This window comes from Benincasa hispida, chromosome 5 (assembly GCF_009727055.1).
Source record: "Benincasa hispida cultivar B227 chromosome 5, ASM972705v1, whole genome shotgun sequence".
NCBI classification, from domain to species: Eukaryota; Viridiplantae; Streptophyta; class Magnoliopsida; order Cucurbitales; family Cucurbitaceae; genus Benincasa; species Benincasa hispida.
Window position 1 is genome coordinate 15,379,354 of NC_052353.1, and position 21,719 is coordinate 15,401,072.

Consider the following 21,719-nt stretch of genomic DNA (forward strand, 5'->3'; position numbering starts at 1 on the left):
TTTCATTTATATATTTATTTCGTTACCATTTTATGTAAGAATATAAATTAATTGTATTTTTTATAATTTTAGATGGAGTGGTGTATTAGTTGCCTTTGAATAGTCAGCAAATATATTGCTCGTGTACAGAAAAATATTCGACATGCTGATGCACAATCAGGTAGTAAATGTGTATATAAATGAACATTTAAAACATTTTATATGTATATTTATTTTTTTTTTTTTTGTCAGATTATTTGGACGCCATACACACAATAGATTTGGTCATCTTTACCTGATTATTGTCGTGATGGTGTAGACATCTGGTTGACCGTTAGTCCTCTTATATGCTTCCATATAGTAGAGTGGCATCATCCAGATCGTGTATTGAGACAGTTTGCGACAAACAATACCTTCGTTGTCTTATATACTCCCAGCACTACACCAGATCGATTTGAGAGGTAAACATGACCAAGATTGGCGTCGAATCCATGCGGAATATTTATCCTATTGGCATGGACGACATAATCGTTGTGCACAAAGAGAATTAACAAATGGCCAACTATATCAGACGACTACTTTCCCTGGTACAATTCGATCATGAGGTGATTTATCACACCTGACGGCGCTTACTATTACTGCATGGTAAGAGATTTAAAATTAGACATTTTCCATATATATGATATGAATATTGTTTAATATTTATTTTTTTTATTGTACAAAATAATTTTATCGGCGATGTTCAACAATATTATGTACAGAACAACTTACCATAATTGGGTTCAATGTGTCAACAAATATTGGTCAATGTAGAAGGTATTATTCAACAAACAAGATAACAGTGTGAACCTAATTTAGAGGGACACGAAGACAACCCCATGAGGGGTAAGGACTAGGGAGTTGTTTTTAAATTTCATGTAAACTTTCATTTTCAAATTGTAAATTAAAGAACTATTGTAAATATTCTTTAATATCATGCTATATATATATTTTAATATGAATGTAAGATGTTTTCATTGTAGATTAAATATATAATTAAGTTTAATAATGAAGGAATTTGTGGACCAATTTCTAAAGTTTTAATATTATTGTACATCTACAATTAAAAAAAAATAGTCAACAAAATTTTTTAAAAAAATAAGCAAATCGTGGACCGGGTCCATGAGTTTGCGTCTGACCGGTCAACCAGTTAACCGAGGTGCTGACTGGATCAAACAGTACTCGTGTAGCGGGTACACGAGTTTGCCACATGGAAATCGTGTACCGGTACACGATTCTACTACCCCAATTTTGTCAATACTTTCCCAAAACACCTATTCTTAGAAAATGTTTTTCTCCAATCTTATTTTTGTCATTATATTTTTTTAAAAAAATCTTGGTTTTTTCAAAACATGAATATTTTCTTGTATGCAATTTATTATTATAGCTAGTCAATTTAAAAAAAAAAATTAATTTTAAAAGGGTTAAATTTAAGAACTATTTAAAGTACAGAGAAGTTTTCAAAGATTAAAATTAAATAAATCTCGAATATATAAGAGCTAAAATGGTATTCTAAATTAATTACAAAAACCATTAATACCGTACATCGAATTTCAATGATGGCCGTTAAATTCAACGAAATGGCGGGAAACCCATCACAAAACCCTAAACCGTTCGAGCTCTTTCAAATACCGAATCTCTCTGTCTCTGCGCCAATTTGACCTTCAGCAATTCTACTTTTTCTTTCAATTTTCAGCGATTAGGTGTCACCGCGCTATTAATTTCACCGGAAGATGCGAACTTAGCTCCGATCAGCGTCGACCGGATGGCGATATGGGTCGAACGAGGTCCGAGGAGCGTTGATCTGAGTGGCCGCTTGATCTATTAATCAACAAGGTCAGATTCATAAATGGGTTCCGTTATTTAATTATGTGTAAGATGGATGAAATTTGTGTAGCGATTTGGTCTATTACAGTGATTGGAGTTCTCTGAAATTAAGGTTTCGAGTTTAAGCAGAAAAAGAATTGGGGTTTTCGGGAGTAAATTCAATTTGCAGATATATTCGTTTGATTCTGATTATACAGGTTTAGATTTTGTTAGTGATAAATTATGGTCGAGATTTGTGAACCGAAGGGAATTTTGATTGGAAGTTCTTGGTTTACTTAATAGTATTCTTGAAATAGAAATTCCAACTAATTGGCTTTGTTTAGTTGTTTTAGATGGGTCTGATTCTGAAATGTGGTGGCAGGTATTTTCTCTGAATGATTGTGCTTTTTGCTGTTCTAGGCTCCTCCTTTTTGGAAACAAGAAAATCCTCTTTGCTTATTGTCCTCTATGGAGCTTCAAGATGATGAGATAGAGATCTAGAGAATCTGGTTTCTTGCTTGGAAAATATTTTGAATGAACTTATTTTGAAAACCCAGATGGGTAAATTTGTGAATTTTGGAAATTATTAGATAGAGATTTTGTTGTTTGCTCACTGTTCTGTATGGAGGTTGTATGTGTTGTTTTGTGATAGAGATTTTAGGATTACCTTGTTGCTTGAATTGCAGATACTGTCATTAATGGACATACTTTGAAAACCCAGAAGGGGAGATTTGTGTATATTGCAAATTATTGGATAGAGATTTAGTTGTTTGCTTATAGTCCTCTGTCTGGAGCTTGTCAGTGGTGAGATGGAGATCTTTAGACTTGTGTTCTTTCTTGATGAAAATACTTTCAATGAACTTATTGCGGAAACCAAGAAGGGGAGATTTGTGAATTTTGCAAATTGATAAATAAATATATATGTATATATATTTTGACAAAAATTGTCCTCAAATGAGATTTGACCTAGTTTCTCAAAATAAGTTTATCTAATCCTTTTCTAACGTCAACAAACCATTATTCCTTTTTTTTTTTTTTTTTTTTTTTTTTTTTGTTCTCACTCTGTTGCTCCTTATGTTTCCTCTTGATCTCGCTTCATATATTCTCCTTCTCGCTCTCCTCCTTTTCTTCCCACCGCAACTTCAAACCGAGCCCTCCTTGTGGCATGGAGGAGAGGGAGAGAAAAGGGTACACAGGGAGACAGGAGAGAGGAAAAACAAAGGAATGAAAGTGAGAGATAACATAAGGAATGAGAGGGAGAGACTGCATATGGAGCGAGAACAAGAGGAAAAAACAGGAAAGAAAGTACAAGAATAAAGAAGCACAAAAACGGTTTGCTGATGTTAGCTAAGGATTAGAAGAACTTGGTTTAAGACATCAGGTCAAATGTCATTTTGGCACATTTTTTTAAGTCATCTGTACAGAAACCCAGATAGTATGTTGTTTGCGCTCATTGTCCTCTGTGGACTTTGTAAAGTGGAGAAATGGGAATTCTTCGACTAATGTTGTTTGTTTTTCATAGCAAATTTTCTCAGTGAACTTATTCTGAAAAAGCAAAAGTTGGAATTTGTGTATGTTATGTTATGGGGTTCGTCTTGGTTTCATTTATGATGTTCACTTCTTCAATTTCCTTTTTGTGAATGGTGAATGGACAATTATTTTACTTCTTAGGGTATCTTTAAGACTTATATAGATCCTAAACAGACAGGACTAAGAAAAGGATAACTTATGAAGAAAGCAATAAAGGAAACCTTGTAGGATGGAGAAGAGTAATTATATGGGGCAACTGAATAGGAAAGTCACAATAAGAGGAAAGAAAAAAAGGAACAATAATGTTTAGTGCATGTGAATGGAAGTTTCCTTGAACTAAAAATTTGAGAAAATAAATGAATGTTGTGAATGAGGTATTCAATTTGTTTACTATAGTTGTTCTTTTCTTTTCTTTTTTTAATTGTTTCAAACAAATTTGTTTTTTTTTTCTTTTTTTTTTTTTTTTTATTATCTCAAACAAATGTATTGATATGAAACCAATATAATGTAAACATGAAACCAAAAATAATGTTTTATAGCACAAAGAGTTTGTGTACAAAATTTACAGATTATGAAAGCATAGTGTTCATCATATCGTTGATCGTGGTTGCCGGTAAGTTTTGCGGTTGTGGCCAACCATCCCACATCTATCACACTTGTGAACTTGGCAAACCTCGCCTGCAGAAGGTGGTCGAAGCTCCTGACGATGGCCTACCTAAGCAATCCTTCTAGGTGGTAGGAGTTCAATGTCTTTGTACTCATCTGGCTGCCTCCACTTTTACATGTCTGGCTATAGTTGTTTGTATGTTGTATGCATGCGAGCAAAGGGTGTACGGATCTATATTCCGGTAGCATGTTGTTGCAATCGCATTGGAGCAAGAAATCTCATTGTAATCAAACAGTTTGCAGATACACATACTTGCTTGCAAGTCAACAAGTCCTCCAGTGACTTCATATATTGAAATATCCTCTGGCTTAGTAAAATATCTTCTCGATCTAACCTCTGCGTCTTTCATTTTATCTCTACATAGCCAGCAAAGGATCTCTGACAACTTGTAGCATAAGTTCGTCATCGATGAAACCAATCTTACAATACACCCCGTATATGATCTAAGAATTTTGTAGTGGGCAACATCCTAACATCTTTCAGAAGGGCATTCAGACTTTTAGCCAAATTAGTCGTCATATGATCGTACCTTCATACCTTCAGCCACACTAAAATGCTCCAAGCCAATGTGGAAAACCCATTTCCTCTCAAGTATTGGGCAACTCCACTGAACAAATGAATCTTAACCCAATGTACTCGAAAAGTTGACTTACGATATGCTTTGGCAGCTAGCAAAAAAAGGGGAGTACAACATCATTCTTTAAATTCTTAGCCAAGTTCATGGATTGGTGATAAGTGCAAAAAGTAGTAGAATGTAGACGGAAAAACCCTACGGATTATCTTCTCAATGCTCAATTTTCTATCCAATACAATGAGAAGTTTTATAACGGCCCTTACGACCTACTTAAACCTTTAAAAGAACCATGTCCATGCATCATCCATCTCATCATTTGCAATGCAACACGATATATTTGCTTGTTCTCATCCACTACATTTGCACTTCACATAACACTCCTAAACTTCTCTTGTGTGTCCCATCAACAACCAACACATGCCAATATAGTTTTAAAAAAAATCCCTAATCAACGGACCCAATGACATGAATACAGACTTCAAGTATTTGTCGTCATCAAGTTTGAAGTCATATATAGTCCTGGGATTCACTATTTTTAGGGCTTCATCATAGGCATGTAGGTGACCTCAAGACTCCTTAGGCCTGCTTTGGACCATCTTCTTTAGACCGCCAAACTTTTGTATAACTGATACTCACCCTGTAGTCTTCATGCATGTTTTGCATGATGTCTTTCAGCCTATACATCTTACTAACATTGGTGAACTTGGACTTAATTAAATGTTTATTACCTTGCTCTTTCCCTATTGGTGGTCGTGGTCCATTAACTGTTGAGATCATGTATGGCCATTTGTATACCTATATATCTTAAACAGAGTAGAATCTTTGCTTCTGAGCCCTAATCCTCCATCCACATGTATGATATTTACATTTAACTGTCAGCAAGGACTTGGTGGATTTGTCAATTATGTACTCAAAATTCCTACATATGGCCATGAGTGACAATGCATGTGCAACCTCTTCCTATGGAATGTATATCTGTCCAAGCTCGATATCAATATCATCATTACCAGAAGATTGATATGATATAATCATCGGCATCTCAGTCCAAGCACTTTCAGGTTGTGCAAAATTAGTGCCAACTATTGTTGTTTCCCTATCACCAACACGATACTCCTCCTCAAAGTCATCACCACCCTCTTTAACATCCTCTCTTTCATCCTCTTCAGTTAAGCCATCCAATTCATCTAAGTCCTCAAATTCCTCTTCATCACATTCATAGACTTCATCATCATCTTCATTGGCATTTTCATCTTTGACTACTGTTGTCATCTTCATCAACATTTTCATCGGATTTTTGCGCTAAGTTGTATGGAAAAATTGGTTAGCATGAGTAATTAGGGCTTGTTTATGTCACTTCCCAATTCACTACTACTACCAAACATAGATTTGGGGTTCATTGATAAATATATGAAGAATTATACACATACATGCATATTTAGGGTTGGCCCAATGATAAGTCCACTAGGCCAGCCCCATGAATAAATCCAACTATGGCCTAAACAGGTCGACCCAAAATCAATTTATTTTTCAAAACGGTGATCCATATCTAATCTGATGAATAAATGGGTTGCGTTGACAGGACCAATCAAATGTTGACTTTCGATCAGGCTTGAATCAAGTGTAGGTTAAGCTTGAGCCGACCTTTGAGCTTCGAGCCTATTGATAAGACTGACCTCTAAGTAATCTTGTGCATCCTCCTTTCAAATGCCACCGCAGCAAACAAATATACAAGACATTTTGCAAATAAATAATAGATTACTAATAATGGAAGGAAACAATGCAAAAACAATAAAATTAAATTAAAATAAATTCCATGAGATTTCTCATAAGGTTTGGCTTAGTCAATTTTACAGGAAGCTTTAGTATCTAAGATTTCCTTTAAAGTTGACCAAGTCAAACCTTACCAAAAATTTTGGTAAAAATTTCAATTTTAGGTAAGGTAGACTAATCAACTTTTAAGGAAATCTGGATAAAAGTTTTAATTTTCTAATATTTATGCACCAAATTTGATAGTGCTTAAAATAGGAGAGATCGAGAGTCTAAAAGTCGAAGTAAAGAAAGAATGAGCTCACGGAAAGATAGATAAATTGGATAAAATATCTAATTAAATACTTAATATTTACAACTATTTTTTATTAAAAAAAAATCACTCATATATCAACATTTTTTTAGTCCTCTCTCATTTTGTATGGTTCCCATTTCTTAGTCCCTTTCACTCTCTCCTATCTTCTCATCTTCTGTTAATCTCTCTTGCTTTCATAAAAAAGTTGTTTTTTTTTTTTTTTGTTATTTTCTTAAAAGTAAAATGGTGGAAATCAACAGAAAATTATTTAAGGATAAATTATCTTTTTAGTCTTGAAATTCTAACAAATATGTGTGTTTAGTCCCTAAATTTTAAAAATCTTCCTTTATAAATATCCACATTTGAGAAAGGATAAATCGTGCAAAAGAAAAATAATTCTTTTTTCAATCTTTTTAGAAATTAGAAGATGAGATGTAAGCCACGATGAAGCAAATCTATTCACTCACATTTGAGAAGTTTTTTTAAAAATATATATATAATTTTTTTTTCCAAAAAAAATAACAAGAGACAAATTGAGAACTCATTTGTTTAATAGTACAAACAATAATGGAACAACCACAAATTTTCACGAAGTAATTCTATAATTAAAAAAATATATTAAAGATGGTCCATTTCTATTAGTTTATATGTATGGCCCTACTTATCCATTCTTTTTGACATTTTTGAGAAGGCAAGCTTGACTTGTTCCCATCTTGCTAGAGTAGTTCAAATAGATATCTTGTAATTGTAAAAATTGCAAACTACTCCATCATCGAAAAATTTATTAAAGTGTCATAATGTGATTTGCACTTTTGTACTTTTAAATGTATGAGAGAGTTATTTCAATATATATGCCGCGATTGTTAGAGACATGCATTTTTTTAATCTAAATCTAATATTTTTAAAAATGTAGTTATATTGTAGTGGCCTTATAAAATAATTTTTTCCTCATCATTCTTGTTCTATATAATGTCTTTTTAAAGAAAGAAAAGACTACTAGTAACTTCTAAGGTACAAGAGCTTCACTTTCTAATGAGCAATTGCTCTTTCTCTTTTTTTTTTTTTTTTTTTTTTTTTTTTTTTTTTTTTTTTTTTGGAATAAGAGACATTTCGTTGATTAATGAAATAGGGAAAACCGTAGAAGTCTGTGGACAATTACAAGAAACATTTTCAATTAGAGACTAAATAAGACAAGCTGAAAAGATTAAACGAGTGCTTATTTATTTATTTATTATTTTTTTTTTTTTGTTTAACCCTTCTATGGAGTTGAGAAATTGGCTTGTTTCAAGGGATATATGTGTGTATGGTAAAATAGGTTGTCATATAGTTTAAACCTACAAGTTATTTGATTTAGAGTTCTTTTGTCGAATTATGATTTTAACTTTTCTTAGTTTTTTTTTTCTCTTTCTTTTATAATATGTGGAGTGAGAAGATCGAACCTTATGTCTTATGGTCTGTGGGGGCGGGAGATCAAATCTCATGTCTCGAGGTCAAAATTACATATTCTATTATTGAATAAATATCCATTAAATTTCAAGTATTAATTAAATTTATTGATTCAAATCGATAATGGTGGACTTATCCATTATTGGTAAACAAACAAAATTCAATTGATTATATATTTTTATTCCAAGTTGGAATCTCTTTATTTCACTTATACTAATATAAAAAATAATGCCTGTTGAATCAAGAGATGGAAATAACTCGTATAAATAAATATAGGATAATATTCTATTTTGAAAAAATTGAAAGAGGTTTACAGCATAGTGTTCAAGAAGATTCACCCAAAACTCAACCTGTTTTGCATACAAAGATCTTGTAACTATCAATTCTTCAATACATAAAATTCAAGTGTATATATATTACAAATCTAGTGTCTATACAAAAATTTCCACCCAAATTCATGTTTCGACCATTCGAACTTCAAGGGTGAAACGAAAAAGTTGCCATTCGACCTCATTTACCGAGTTTTCTTTTACAATGCAAAGTATGCGAGTCCAAGCCATCGCTATTAGCTAAAAGCAGAAGGTACACTTGTAATGAAATCGAAATACAGTTGTTAGTGATGAACAAGATGTGGGTGGACTGAGCTACTACATGTGCTAGCCTGCCTACCACCAGAATGAGAGGTCGGGTGAAGGAGCTCCGCTTGTGGGAATGAACTATTTGACCGTACATCTAGCAATAGATCTTGATCTGAACTTTCTTCGACGAAACGTAAGGATTCAAGCATGAGGGAGCTTCCATCAGGAGGCAAAGCAAATAAGCTTCTAGGGCTGAAGCAAGATCCATCATTCTTTCCAGGATCCTTATTTTCCTTCATCACCAACCTTTTGGGACTCTTCATGATGGTCTTTACCTCTGAAGATGGAAAAATATATACTGAGTATGGTTTCGACCGACCGACAAAGACTTCAAACACGATAACAGTCGAGTAATAAAGTCTGCAGCAGATCATAATTCGATTTTTGTATCGACAAAATCATCTTTTTATGCTCATTCTCAAAGAAGGAGATGCACAACTCTCTAAATTATTCATATCTTGTGAGGAGGGCAAAAAAAACCTATCTCCTCGAACTAAAGAAATGCCCTTATACTTGGGCAAAACACGTGTTTCTTGGTCCTATTTGATAATCATTTGGTTTTTTATTTTTAGTTTTTCAAAATTAAGCCTATAAACATCATTTCCACCTCCAAATTTTTTGCTTTGTTATTTACTTTTTACCAATGTTTTAAAAAACTAAGCCAAGTTTTAAAAATTAAAAAAAAAAAATTTAAAAGTAGTTTTATTTTTAGAATTAAGCTCCTTAGAACTCAGGGACATAGTTGTACAACCAATAGACCAGATCCTTTTCAAGTAACGTCGTTTTGGAATTAAGCTAAGAATTCAACTCTTGTATTTAAGAAAGATGTAAAACATCCTAAGAAATTAGGAGAAAATAGGCTCAGTTTTCAAAAACTGAAAATCAAAACTAAATGATTATCAAATGGAGCCTTAATTTCACTATGCAGATTAGCCATTGCTAAGATGATGCGTCGAAGTTTGTACTATAAGTTGTTTAAAGCTAAGATAAGAAGATACAATTATTATCATCCCGCAAGCTGAGAAGAATAAGCATTTTAATTTTACCATACAAAGAATTTTGGAAGGCAAACAAATCATCTTACATTTAACAGAATCGACCAGACAATTTTTTGTTTACCTGAAATATTCTGATTGTAGCTCTCACGCAATTGCTTAACATTCATGAAGTTACTCGACACCGACGCATTGGCATGGGAAAGAAAAGGTCCTTTGCTACCATTTTTACATTTCTGCACATACACAATACAAAATTAAAATGCATATTCAAAATTTGTTTTTTCTATTGTTCTCATCGAACAAAAATCTAATCACTATCAAATCAGCCCTAACCTTAAGTTGATGATAGCTTTCGACCCATTTCGATTTTGAAGAATTATACAATACAAGCCTTTTAAGAGTCTTGCAGTCTTCAATCTTTGTTCCAAGGAAGGAAGCATCAAAAACACCCTCGCTAAGCAGTTGTTGGAAGGAAGTTAAATTCTCCTTGAAATAGGGGCTATTAAACATGCTCTCGAGGCTGCAAACAAAACAACACAGGAATCTAACATGTGATTTTCTTGATCACCCCCAGTTCTAATTTCATACAGCATGGTGATGTAGTGTGAGTAAACTAGTAATGTTTTAGATTCAAGTCAAACATTAAATATGTATTGAAATGCTTTTTTTCCGTTTACGTGATGTTGCCATCACAAGTCAATGATATGGTATGCTAAAATGGGGAGTCCATACTTTTTCACACAATGGGCAGCATGAACAGTTAAATGATGCTGCCCTCTTGAGCTATTATTTTCCTTTTCCCTGTGTAGTGTTGGGTGGGGAATAACAGAAGAGAATTGATATATTAACGAAAAATATTCTTACGTCTCCGGAAATTCAGCAATATCAACCTGTGGTAGGTACTTCATTAATTGCTGCTGTTCTTCATTTGTTAGTTGTCTCGCAAACTCTCCAAAGTTTATAATGTCCTAGCCACAGAAACAACGTATATTTGCACTAAGAACAAAATGCACAATACGCATATTTATCAGAACTCTCAAGACCAGTAATGGAAATGAAGAGAGTATCTAACTGTTGAACCATCCGCTAAGAATCTAAACTGCATCATTTTTCGTATAAGCAGTTACCAAGTAATGGTATTCATGAAAACAAGAGTCACTGCCATCTTGGATCACTGACATGCAAGCTTAAAGTTGCTTTCATAATGGAATCGAGCGAGCTAAAAGACATCACTTACATTTATATCTACATCACATAAGGGTGATTTATGGTTTCCAAGCATTTGTAAGCATTCGTGAAGAGAATCGTCCCTGCAATTTGAAGAAAAAAATAATGGTGATTGTTCTTGATTCCAGTAATGTTGACAGCATGAAATTGCACTATTTTCCTAATATAATTGACATTTTTGTCCCCAAGAAAATACTTGGTACATATTCATAGTTCAAGTATTCAGCCACATCTTTTGTGTATTACTCTTGCAAAATGAAGGAAACAATGTCTTATGCCTTTTCCTTTGTTTTCTTTTCAACATCATTTTGCTGAGCTTTCCACATAGACCAATTTAACAACTATGGGGAATTCTCAACTTTATAAATTAGATTAGAGCTACCTTTTAATCTGTTCTTGCTGTACTCCTGATCCATAAACATTCTTCATCTTTCCAGTCCTAGATGTTGGAAAATTCATGCCCTTGTTTTCACTACATACAAGAACAGTTGAAGAATGGGGTGAATAGACCTCATTTACCAAGCATTGCTTGTTATCAACTGAAACTGAGCTAGCTTCAGATTCCTCTTCTCGAGCTATCGAGCTTGGATGCCTAATGAGAATACTTCCATGACCTATCTCAACAGAGACCATAGGTTTTTCACTCTCAAAAAGCAGATCATCCTCGGAAGCTTCAGAGAAGTAGGACGATCTCTGCTCACGTAAAATACTATATAGATCTTTAGTTAATTTTTCAACCGGGGACTGCTTTGGACGATTCACACAGGTCCTCTTCCTGGAAGGCACCATGGACTCCCACACTATTGACTGAGATGGACCTTAAGATGGCAAAATTGTGGAAAAATTACAGTCAGAATTACATTGCTCATTGACAAACACATAATAGCACAAAATCACTCGTTCTAACTCAACTAGAGAGATGATGCTTGTTAAAAGATATAATATTAAATTTTCCTTCACCCATTAGCTTAAGCCTCTGGGTCAATCGGTGATTTAAGATGGTATTAAAGCAGGTGGTCCAGTCCAACCCCAACAATGTTATTTCCTCCCCAATTAATATTGAGTTCCACTTATTGGGTCTTTATATTTCAAGTCCACAAGTGAGGGTAGCATTAGATGATATAATATTAAATTTTTCATCACCCATTAGCTTAAGTTTTTGGATCAATCAGTGATTTAAGAATGCTGCATCGGAAAAAACAACCGGAGAGAGTTTGTCAACGAAACAATTCATGAAGTTCAATGATCATGTCAATCCCTGACAGTAGTATCTTTGTGCCTTCTACAGGATTTAAGTTTGTTTCTTGATTTTCAGTACCATTGATGAAGAAACATAGCAGATTTTTATGCATTGGACAGACTTAAGCTTTTCAACTTCCAAAATATGCATTACTTTTCACTTTTTTGAAAAAATATTTTGTGGACCAACCATTTCTTTTAAGTCATTCTTTCTTTTGACATCACTACCTTTCCGCCAACATTTTACTATTTTCTTGACCCTCAGGCTAAACTTGAAACAAAAGATTAGTTTAAGGTTAAACTGACAGAAAAAATGATGCAAGGATGAAAAAAGTGAGAGCTTTCATAATGTTTAGAGAATTAAGCTACAATAATTAGACATAAGATTTCCAGTGGAAGGTTTTAAGAAGTTCTACTAATCATCAAGAATGGATTTCAGTGTTTAACCTGTCAAATCACTTGCATCTGCACTGCTGAAATGGGCACAACTCTCAGGATTAGATATGGCCGATCCAGAACTGGATCTATTGCTCGTATCTTCATCCACTACTCTATGGTAACCCTGACCCTGATCGGGAATCATCCACCCAATTGATCCATCTGCTTGTTGCAGCTTTCTTTTCAGCAGTTTAACTTCTTTGTTTTTATTTATTGAAATGCTCTTCACCCTAGAAACCCTGTGATCTTCATATTCATCAGGATCGGCCCGAGCATGCAAAGGGGTATAGTTTGCAAGCGTTCCTTTAGTCCTCCATCGAGATCCGCATGCATTGCATAATACCGGTTTATCAGGAGGTCCATTACGCCAAAGAGGAGTGCCTGTCCCAGCACTTGGACATTAGATACTCGAAAGTTAAGATTAATGTGCAAGTACAGAAGATTCTCAGTGTATAATAATTAAATTACCTAAATTAACAATAAGGAAACTGTAGAATTTTCAATACAACAAAACAAAGAACAATAGTCATCCAACTGTTATCCATTTTTTCACAAGAATGCAACAAGTTTCTGGTAGGAAAATGCATAGAGATGGTATAACAAAATGTTTTCCTCTAAATTTATTGCATTTGCAGTAAACCATTTACAAAAAGTTGATATCTCACAACCAGAGCTCACATTATAGTGTATACATAATATTGAGCAGTTGCAGGCAAATTTGATCAAAACCAATGTGACATGAGGCAGACCATAGTTGTGAGCACTATGACGAATGGCACTTGATAGAATCTCAAACATTTCCCATATAGAAAAACAAACATGGAGAACTTAGGCCATGGAAAATATGTATTTGAATTACTTAAGTTAGAAACTATAGTTCAAAGTTCAATCAAGGAGAAAATCACATTTAACTCAAGGAGAATGGTTAATCTATTGAAAGATATTAGCAAGTACCAAGTAACTACAACATTAATTACGTCAACTGATTTCATATAATTGAAGAATTTGAAAGGTTGGCTTAAGTTGATTTAACAAGTTCATCCACTTTAGAGTACATATTATCAGTGAAAATTGAAATTGCTGCTCCACTCATAAGAAGAAATCTGTCGTGTATAAGATGAAACCTTCCTTATGATGAAACAATGTACGGGAAAAATCAGTTAATTCCATTTAGTAAATTAACCATAGACACATATCAGACCACACATGAAACTGGTTTTGAATTATTCGTTGACACTCCAGTCTGGTTCTAGAACCATTAGAGATTGGCATTGAGAACTTTTTTCACTAGCATAATTGATCTGATTTGAGTCCAACAAAATTAACATTGAAACAGAAACCAACACAAAACAATTGAAACTTGTAATGTCAGGGAAGTTCAGATTTCAGAAAGTTAAATGATGAATCACACAAGTTATAAATGTATATGATCACCAGTCACCTGCTAGACTTCAAATACAAAAACATGAATTGTGATTGAACACAACATGAAGGTCAATGACAACTGATGAGAAATGATGCTGCACATTATTATGTACCCAACAACAAAACAGTCCACAATTCAAAAAAAACATACTAATCAGTATAAATGTTAAGCTCATAGGATGAAATCACCAATTAATTACAATACAATTGGTTGATGAATGAGTTGAGAGATCTAAATGCATTCACTCCTGAAGAAACTCAGCTCAAAGAAGTGCCCACCAACCCCCCCCCCCCCCCCCCCCCGCCCCCCCCCCCCCCCCCCCGCCCCCCGGAAGAAACATTAGAACACTATAGTTCAAAGAGTAAACATATATCTTTGATTGAATTTTGTTTCTTCTTTGTGTTCTTTTATAAAATCCTCTCCCAATTCACAAACTCAGAGGAATTTACACATTCAAGCAAACAAGAGCATTGGCAGATACAAAAATTATAGAAACCAAGCTGAAAATCAACATTCTTTTGAGAAAATTGCAGAGAAACCAGACAAGAAACAAACAAAAACTAAACAACTATACAAAATGGAGAAACAAGAACTCACTTGTAACTCCACAGTGACAGCAAGGTCCATGCTTTCCCATATCACTCTCTTTTTCCCTTTTTTTGTGTTCTTTTTCCTATTTATTTAAATATTTGGTTCAAGAGAAAATTCGAAGAAACTTTGACTTAAATAACTTATTTATTCACAAAAAAAGGAAAAAAATCAAGAAAAATTAAGAAATATGATTGTTTTGTTAAAAATCTGTAAGCATATACACCTGGGTTACAAAAAGAGGGCTGTCTACAACAAACCCAGAAGGGAAAAATTTGCAGAAAGAAAAAGGAAGGCAGAAAAAACCCAGAAGAGTTATATGTTCAAAAGTCCAAAAAAAATGAGAGAAAAAAAGGGTAAAATCAAGAGGAAATGAAGGAATTGAGATGGGTTTTTTGGTTAAGAATCAGCGAAATCCAATGGAGAAGAAAGGACCATTGAAGGAATCTAATAAATGGCTGTGGAAAAAGAATGGTGAAATGGTTGAGGAAGAAGAAGGGGGTGGGTTGAAAGAGAGGCCTTTGTGACTATGTGCTAAATTCCTTAATTGTTTAAAAATAAATAAATAAATTAATTAATTAATTAAAAATAAAAAATATATATATAAAAAGAAAAAGAAAGAAAGAGAAAGAAGAAATTATTATTCAGGTTTGCTTTATGTTTTTTTGGTTTACTATTGAAAGAATTTCATCTCCAACGCCATACTCAATTATACCTCCCTCTTGAAAATTATTTTAATTGATAAAATTTATTAAAAAAAAATATTTACAAAATATAGTAAAATATTTATCTTTGTCTATCTTCCATCAACATTTAATTATATCAGGTAATTATTTTAATTTATTTTTGTTATATTTGAAAATGGTTCTATGTTTATTAATACTTAATAAAGATAAATATTTATACCTCTATTAAAAATTATTTTAAATGATAAAATTGATAAAAATATTTATAAAATATAGTACTGGTAAAATTTTGTTATATCACTTAACTATTTTGATTATTTTGTTATATCACTTAACTATTTTGATTTATTTGTTATATTTGAAAACGGTTCACATTTATTTATACTTAGTAAAGATAAATATATATTAGAAAATTGTAGAGTTTAATATCCAATTTGACTGTGGACTTTTCGGCTTTCAAGCTCTGAAGTCTTTGCTAAATTTTTCAAAACCCCACAATTTGTTGGGTATTTTTTTACTAAAATACCCCTGGCTAGAATACAGAAAGAATATATATTTATTTAATATGGCTTGGAATTGTTCAATTTTGTGAGGAGGCCAAAAAAACATAGTTCCATTGGCAGAAGGAAACAGAAGGTTTTTTTTGTTTTTGCTTTCTTCTTTGTTTTCTTTTTAATTCCTTTTTTTTATTTATTTATTTTCCTTCTTTTTTTAAAAAAAATTATATAATTTGTTTTAGACAGAGGGATACGACATGTCGTCTGCTTTGGGCATATCACTCTCACTCTCTCATTTCGTTATCCAATTTTTTCCTTTTCTTTTTCTTTGAAAAATACATTTTGTTTTCCCCTATTTTCTTTAATTATTGTTTTCATATTTGGTAAAGAAACATGGAAATTTATAGTCAAATTTCAATAGAGAAAAAAATAATACATTTTTGGTCCCTTCAATTTTGAATCTAGTTTTAATTTGGTGTTTATGTTTTAAAATGTTACATATTTAATTCTTGAGTTTTAAATTTGGTTTCATTTTAGTTCATAAGTTTCAAAATGTTACAATTTTATCCGTGAGATTTGAGTTTTGTTTTAATTTAGTTTTTAGATTTCAAGATTTATATTTTTAATCTCAATTTTTCACCAAATAATCACTTTTAGTCTTTAATGTTAATGCATATTAATTAATTTTAAACAATAAAATAATTATAACAAATTAAGTTCACTATTTTTCATCCTTGTTTAAAATTTATAATTTAAATTTCACTTCATTATTTTAAATTAATTAATAGAAAGTAACGGTAATTATTGAAAGTGGGTATTTAATAATAAAAAAAAAGGATTAAAACTGTAAATCTTAAAACTTAGAGACCAAATTGAAACAAAACTGAAATCTCAAAAGAAAAATTATAATATTAGAAATTTATAAACTAAGAAACAAATCTCAAAACTTAAGAATTAAATGTGTTGTATTTTAAAATCTAGAGATTAAATGGAAGCTAAATCCAAAATGTAGAAACAAAAATATATTTTTCCTTTTCAATAATAAAAAATAATTTTTTTAAAAATTTTCAAAAGTACATTTTTGTTTTTTAAAATTTGACTAAAAATTTATATATTTTTTTGAGAAATTTGAAAAGCTTAGCATAAAAATATTGAGGAAAGAAGCTTAAATTTCAAAAATTTAAAACTAAAAACGAAATCATTAATCAAAACATTTAGGACCAAGCGTAAAACAAATTATAAAACAAATCAAGTTTTAAGTCATATTATCTTGTTATCACCAATAAATTTTGCATAAAATTTTCTAAATTATTAAAAATAAAAAAGTTAAAGGCTTGTCTGTTTCTTTTGATAAATAAATTTTTAATTGAGAAAATGGTAACTTGAGCCTTGTATTTTCAAAATAGATCTAAATTTTTATTTAAATAATTAAGGGCTAGTTGCATAAATGGAATTCAAGCAAAAAATAATAGAATATGTAGTATAAGATAAAATAATTGCATATATGGAACAAAAATGGTAAAAGACCAAAAAAATCCACGTCCAGCCACCATTTTGCGCGTTGCTTCTCGATTTTCTCAAATTGAAAGTTATCACCGATAGTTGCTATAAGTAATAGCTTTCAATTTGAGAAATGTGTTATCAGTGACTATTACTGATAGCTGCTATTAGTAATTATCACTAATAGCTGCTATCAGTGGTAGCTTTTCAATTTGAGAAGTGCGCTATCAGTAAATATCACTGATAGTTGCTATCAGTGGTAACTTTCAATTTGAGAAGTATGATACTAGTTACTATCATTGATAGTTGCAATCAATGACACTGCTATCAACAATAACTTTCAATTTAAGAAATGTGCTATTAGTTGCTATGACTAATAACTGCTATCAGTTGCTATCAGTGATGCTGCTATCGGTGAATATCACTGATAGCTACTATTAGTGATAACAAACGATAGCCGCTACCAGTGATAGCTTTCAATTCGAGAAATGTGTTATCCATTGATATCATTGATAGTTGTTATTAGTGATGTTACTATTAGTTATAGTTTTCAATTTGAGAAATGCGCTATCAGTTGCTATCATTGATATGTTTCTGGCAATGATAGCCAAATAGCGGTTATTCCTGATATGTTTCTATCAACGATAATGTTTTGATATTTTTTTGTTTGAATTTGATATCATATTATACTTGTTTGTAAATAATCGGGATTTTTGATTAATTTGTTGATACATGTAGTGTGTTTATATATTGTTATTGATGCATATAAATATAGAATAATATCCTTCTACATTGATAGTTATAAAAGATATCATTGATAATTATTGTTAGTGATATTTTCTATTGCTATCAATATAAAAGATATCACTTAAGATATTTATGTATTATGTAATGTTTGGAAAGATGATGAGACTAGGAAGATGACAACAGAAATTGGATAAAGTAAAGAAAATAAAAATAAACAAGAGAAAGATTTAAAAAAAAAATCAGAGAGAGAAAGAAATTAAAAAAATCAGAGAAAGGAAAGAAAGTTAAAAAAAAAATAAAAAACCTGAGAAAAAAATAAAATAAGGAGAAAAATAAAAAAAAATTAAAAGAAAATAAATGAAAGAAAAAAACCGGAGAAAAAAAATAAAGAAAAAAAAAAGAAAAAAAGAAAGAGAAGAAGAAGACATACAACAGAACAACGGAAGGCAAAATTAAAAATTAGAAAATAATCAAAAATTGATTAGTCAACACTTTCATATTTGTAAATATCTTAAAGAGGTATTATATTTTTAGATTTTTTTTTTTTATAGTTGTATCTATTACAAATCAAGTATTTATGAAAATAATGTTAAATTAGAATGATTATTTATGTGATGTTAAAAGAACTAAAGTTAAATAATATGAAAGATATATATAGATCAAATTTTAAAAGTTTAAGATGAAAATAAAATTTATCAACAACAATGTTTCTTTACCTCCACAAAATAAATTTTTGAATAATTGTTTAGTGGGGCATTATTCCCTCATAATAACAAGAAGAGGTTTTCTAAAATGTGAAATGATATATATTTCGACAAAAGGATTTGGATGTGAGAACGAATGTGAATTCAAGATAAATACTTTGAACCAATTGATATTAATAACTTCAAATGTATTTACGGTGACAGAACTAAAAATGGATGCAAATTACATCTAAACCGACCCTAATAAATGTACATGTAACATGCGAAAGCATAAAGGACTAAAATACAAATTTTCTTTAAACTTCATTTTTCATAGTAACTTTTTGAAGGGGTTCAAATTAACGTATGTATGGTGACAAATGAAACTAAAATTTATACAAATTTACTTCTTAAAAAACCCTAATGAATGTACATGAAACAAATACAAGTTTACTTAAAAACTTAAATTTTGATAATAACTTTTTGAAGAGGTCCAAACTAAATGTCCATAGGCCTTGGTCCTACATGTCACCCAAAAGTCATAAAAAGAAAAGAAAATTGATTGGGAAATCAAGAGGGTTAGTCATACCCCTAAAGCAAGGTCACCAGCTTAATTGCTAAGAAATTAATGAAATCAAACAATGTTTAGAAAAAATAAATTAGAAAATAAAATCTAAATGAAGTATTTTATGAGATCAGTTGGTGGGATCTCAAATATGTTATTTTTTGAGCTAAACAACAACCAAAACAAGCCCATAAATTAGGTTGGTTAGATGTTAACCTAGAATCCTTGTTTTTGGCTTCATCTATTTCTTTTTTAAAGAATTTTTTTTAATAAAAAAATGGCTAAATTATATATATAAAAAAATACCTTTGAACTTTGTATTTTGGGTCAAAAATACTCTTGAACTTTCAAAAGTTTCAAAAATACCTTTAAACTTTAGAAAAGAGTTCAAGAATATCCTTACCGTTAATTTTAGATGGATTTCGTTAATGTTTTGTGTCAAAAGTACAATTGAACTTTCAAAAGTTTTAAAATACCTTTAACATTTAAAAATAAAGTTTAAAAATACTCCTATAATTAGTATATGAACAAAAACGGTTAATACCTCATTACAAAAATAATTATAACATTTCAAAAGAAAAAAGTTAAAAAATGTTCTTCCATTATTAGTCATATGCTTTATTTGAAGTGGGCAATTTTTTTTAGATACACTAATGTCAAGAAGTTCACAAAAAGAGGAGTGCTAACAGTGTAGTGAAGAAGAGAGGTGAGAAAAAAAAAAGGGAAAATAGAGAAGTAAGATACTATTAATGGTTTTTGTTCATATATTTGAATGACTTTTTTTAGTTTAACGGTATTTTTGAAATTTTTAAAAATTTTGATGTATTTTTAGCACAAAATACTAATAGTATCTATTCAAAACTAACCTTAAGGATATTTTTTAATTTATTTAAAAAATTTAAGTGTATTTTTGAAACTTTTAAAAGTTCAAGAATATTTTTTAATTTGTATAATTATGTCAAAAATGTGTTTTAAAAAAATTGAAAATGTTTCTTTTCTAGTTACCCTTCTTTTTATTTATTTTTAGATAAGGATCCTTCTTTTTGTTTAGAAAAACCTTTTTTTCCCCTCAATTATTGTCATGGTTAGTTGTTTCCTTAGTACTTCTAACACCATTAATATTAATAATAAAACGTTAAACTACACAAAATAGTTTTAAATTTTGAATAGGTGTTTCAATTGTGTCTTGAAATTTGAAAAATTCCATTTTTACCTTTGGTCCTTGAAATTTGTTCTGAAAAAATACCTTTGAACTTCATAACCATTTTCAAATTATTTTTTACTTAAAAATAATGATAAAATTTGATGTTGCAATTGACATGAAGACGTATGTGATACATTTGCAACTATATAAATAATTAAGATTGTTGTTACCATTTATTTCTCCAACAAATCATTTACATAATTAATTTTCACATAAGCTATAACTTCATTTTACACAAAATAATATTGTAAACGATGTCATGTATGCTTTTGTTGCACCACCTTTAATTCACCACAAGTGTATGATTTCAAGTTTAAATAGTGAAGTGAGTGAATAACATCGTCCTCAGAATTTGTGATCTAAATTAATTAAACATTACAAATGCTAACCTTTAATTTTATTTTATGTTGTTCTTATGTTTTTATGTCATTTAATTTGTATAAAACTCTCAAAGTTGGGCCCAATTTATACCCACAACCTATTAGATGACAGAATATAGAGCAATTGAAAAGAGTCAACATTGTATGAGAATGCAATCTAATTGCATAAATTTCGGTATGTGTAGAATGTTCTCCAAAATCTGATCAAATCTCTCATATTTTGGCCAGGGTTGATAAAGAAATATCTCTAAGTTGATTCTAATAAAACCATAGCTCTTGGAGGTCTATAAAAAGTGCCAAAATCTTTCCCAAATCATCAAACTAGTCTCACCTCCTAGGAGGAGCTCTTGAAAATTCCCAATACCTACTTCATCTTTTGCTCGAGACTTTACGGAGAACTGCTACTTCAATCAGTTTCCATACCAAGAAGCGAGAAACTACAGTCCATCGTTGGAGCCAAGGAAGCGAGAAACTGCAGTCCATGGCTTGACATTCTTCACGTTTGTCCTTATTTCAATTTCCTTCGTCATTAGCATTTGTATTATTTTGTAGAGATTGAATAACTCTCATTATTCAATTTGAATGTCACTACATCTTTCCATTCATCCATGTTTCTCCCATTCAGCATGAGCACCTAAATTCATGATGGGTTGGGAAAGATCACACTAACATGTTAACTAAGTAATACATAAGTTTGCGTTTATCTTGTTTTATGTATGCTTCATAAACTATTCTAACTCAAATAGAGAGATTGCCCTAGATAGAATCAATCACTGCTTGAGAAAGTAAAGGATTTTAAA

General features: G+C 31.2%; 1 protein-coding gene and 1 long non-coding RNA gene across 2 annotated transcripts; one reads left to right on the forward strand and one right to left on the reverse strand.

Annotated features, from left to right (window-relative positions):
* The first annotated feature begins 1,571 nt into the window (after positions 1–1,571).
* LOC120077645 lies at positions 1,572–2,562 on the forward strand. The gene is made up of 2 exons (XR_005481801.1): positions 1,572–1,854; positions 2,207–2,562. It is a non-coding gene; the product is annotated as an uncharacterized LOC120077645 (long non-coding RNA).
* A 5,894-nt stretch (positions 2,563–8,456) lies between these two features.
* On the reverse strand, positions 8,457–15,198 carry LOC120078439 (GATA transcription factor 26-like). Its single transcript, XM_039032713.1, has 8 exons — positions 14,667–15,198; positions 12,653–13,024; positions 11,349–11,784; positions 10,977–11,049; positions 10,604–10,707; positions 10,073–10,259; positions 9,861–9,972; positions 8,457–9,018 (listed from the first exon to the last, which is right to left on the reverse strand). The coding sequence occupies exons 1-8, from the start codon at positions 14,704–14,706 to the stop codon at positions 8,717–8,719; spliced, it is 1,626 nt and encodes a 541-aa protein (XP_038888641.1). The 5' UTR covers positions 14,707–15,198; the 3' UTR covers positions 8,457–8,716.
* Positions 15,199–21,719: the final 6,521 nt, after the last annotated feature.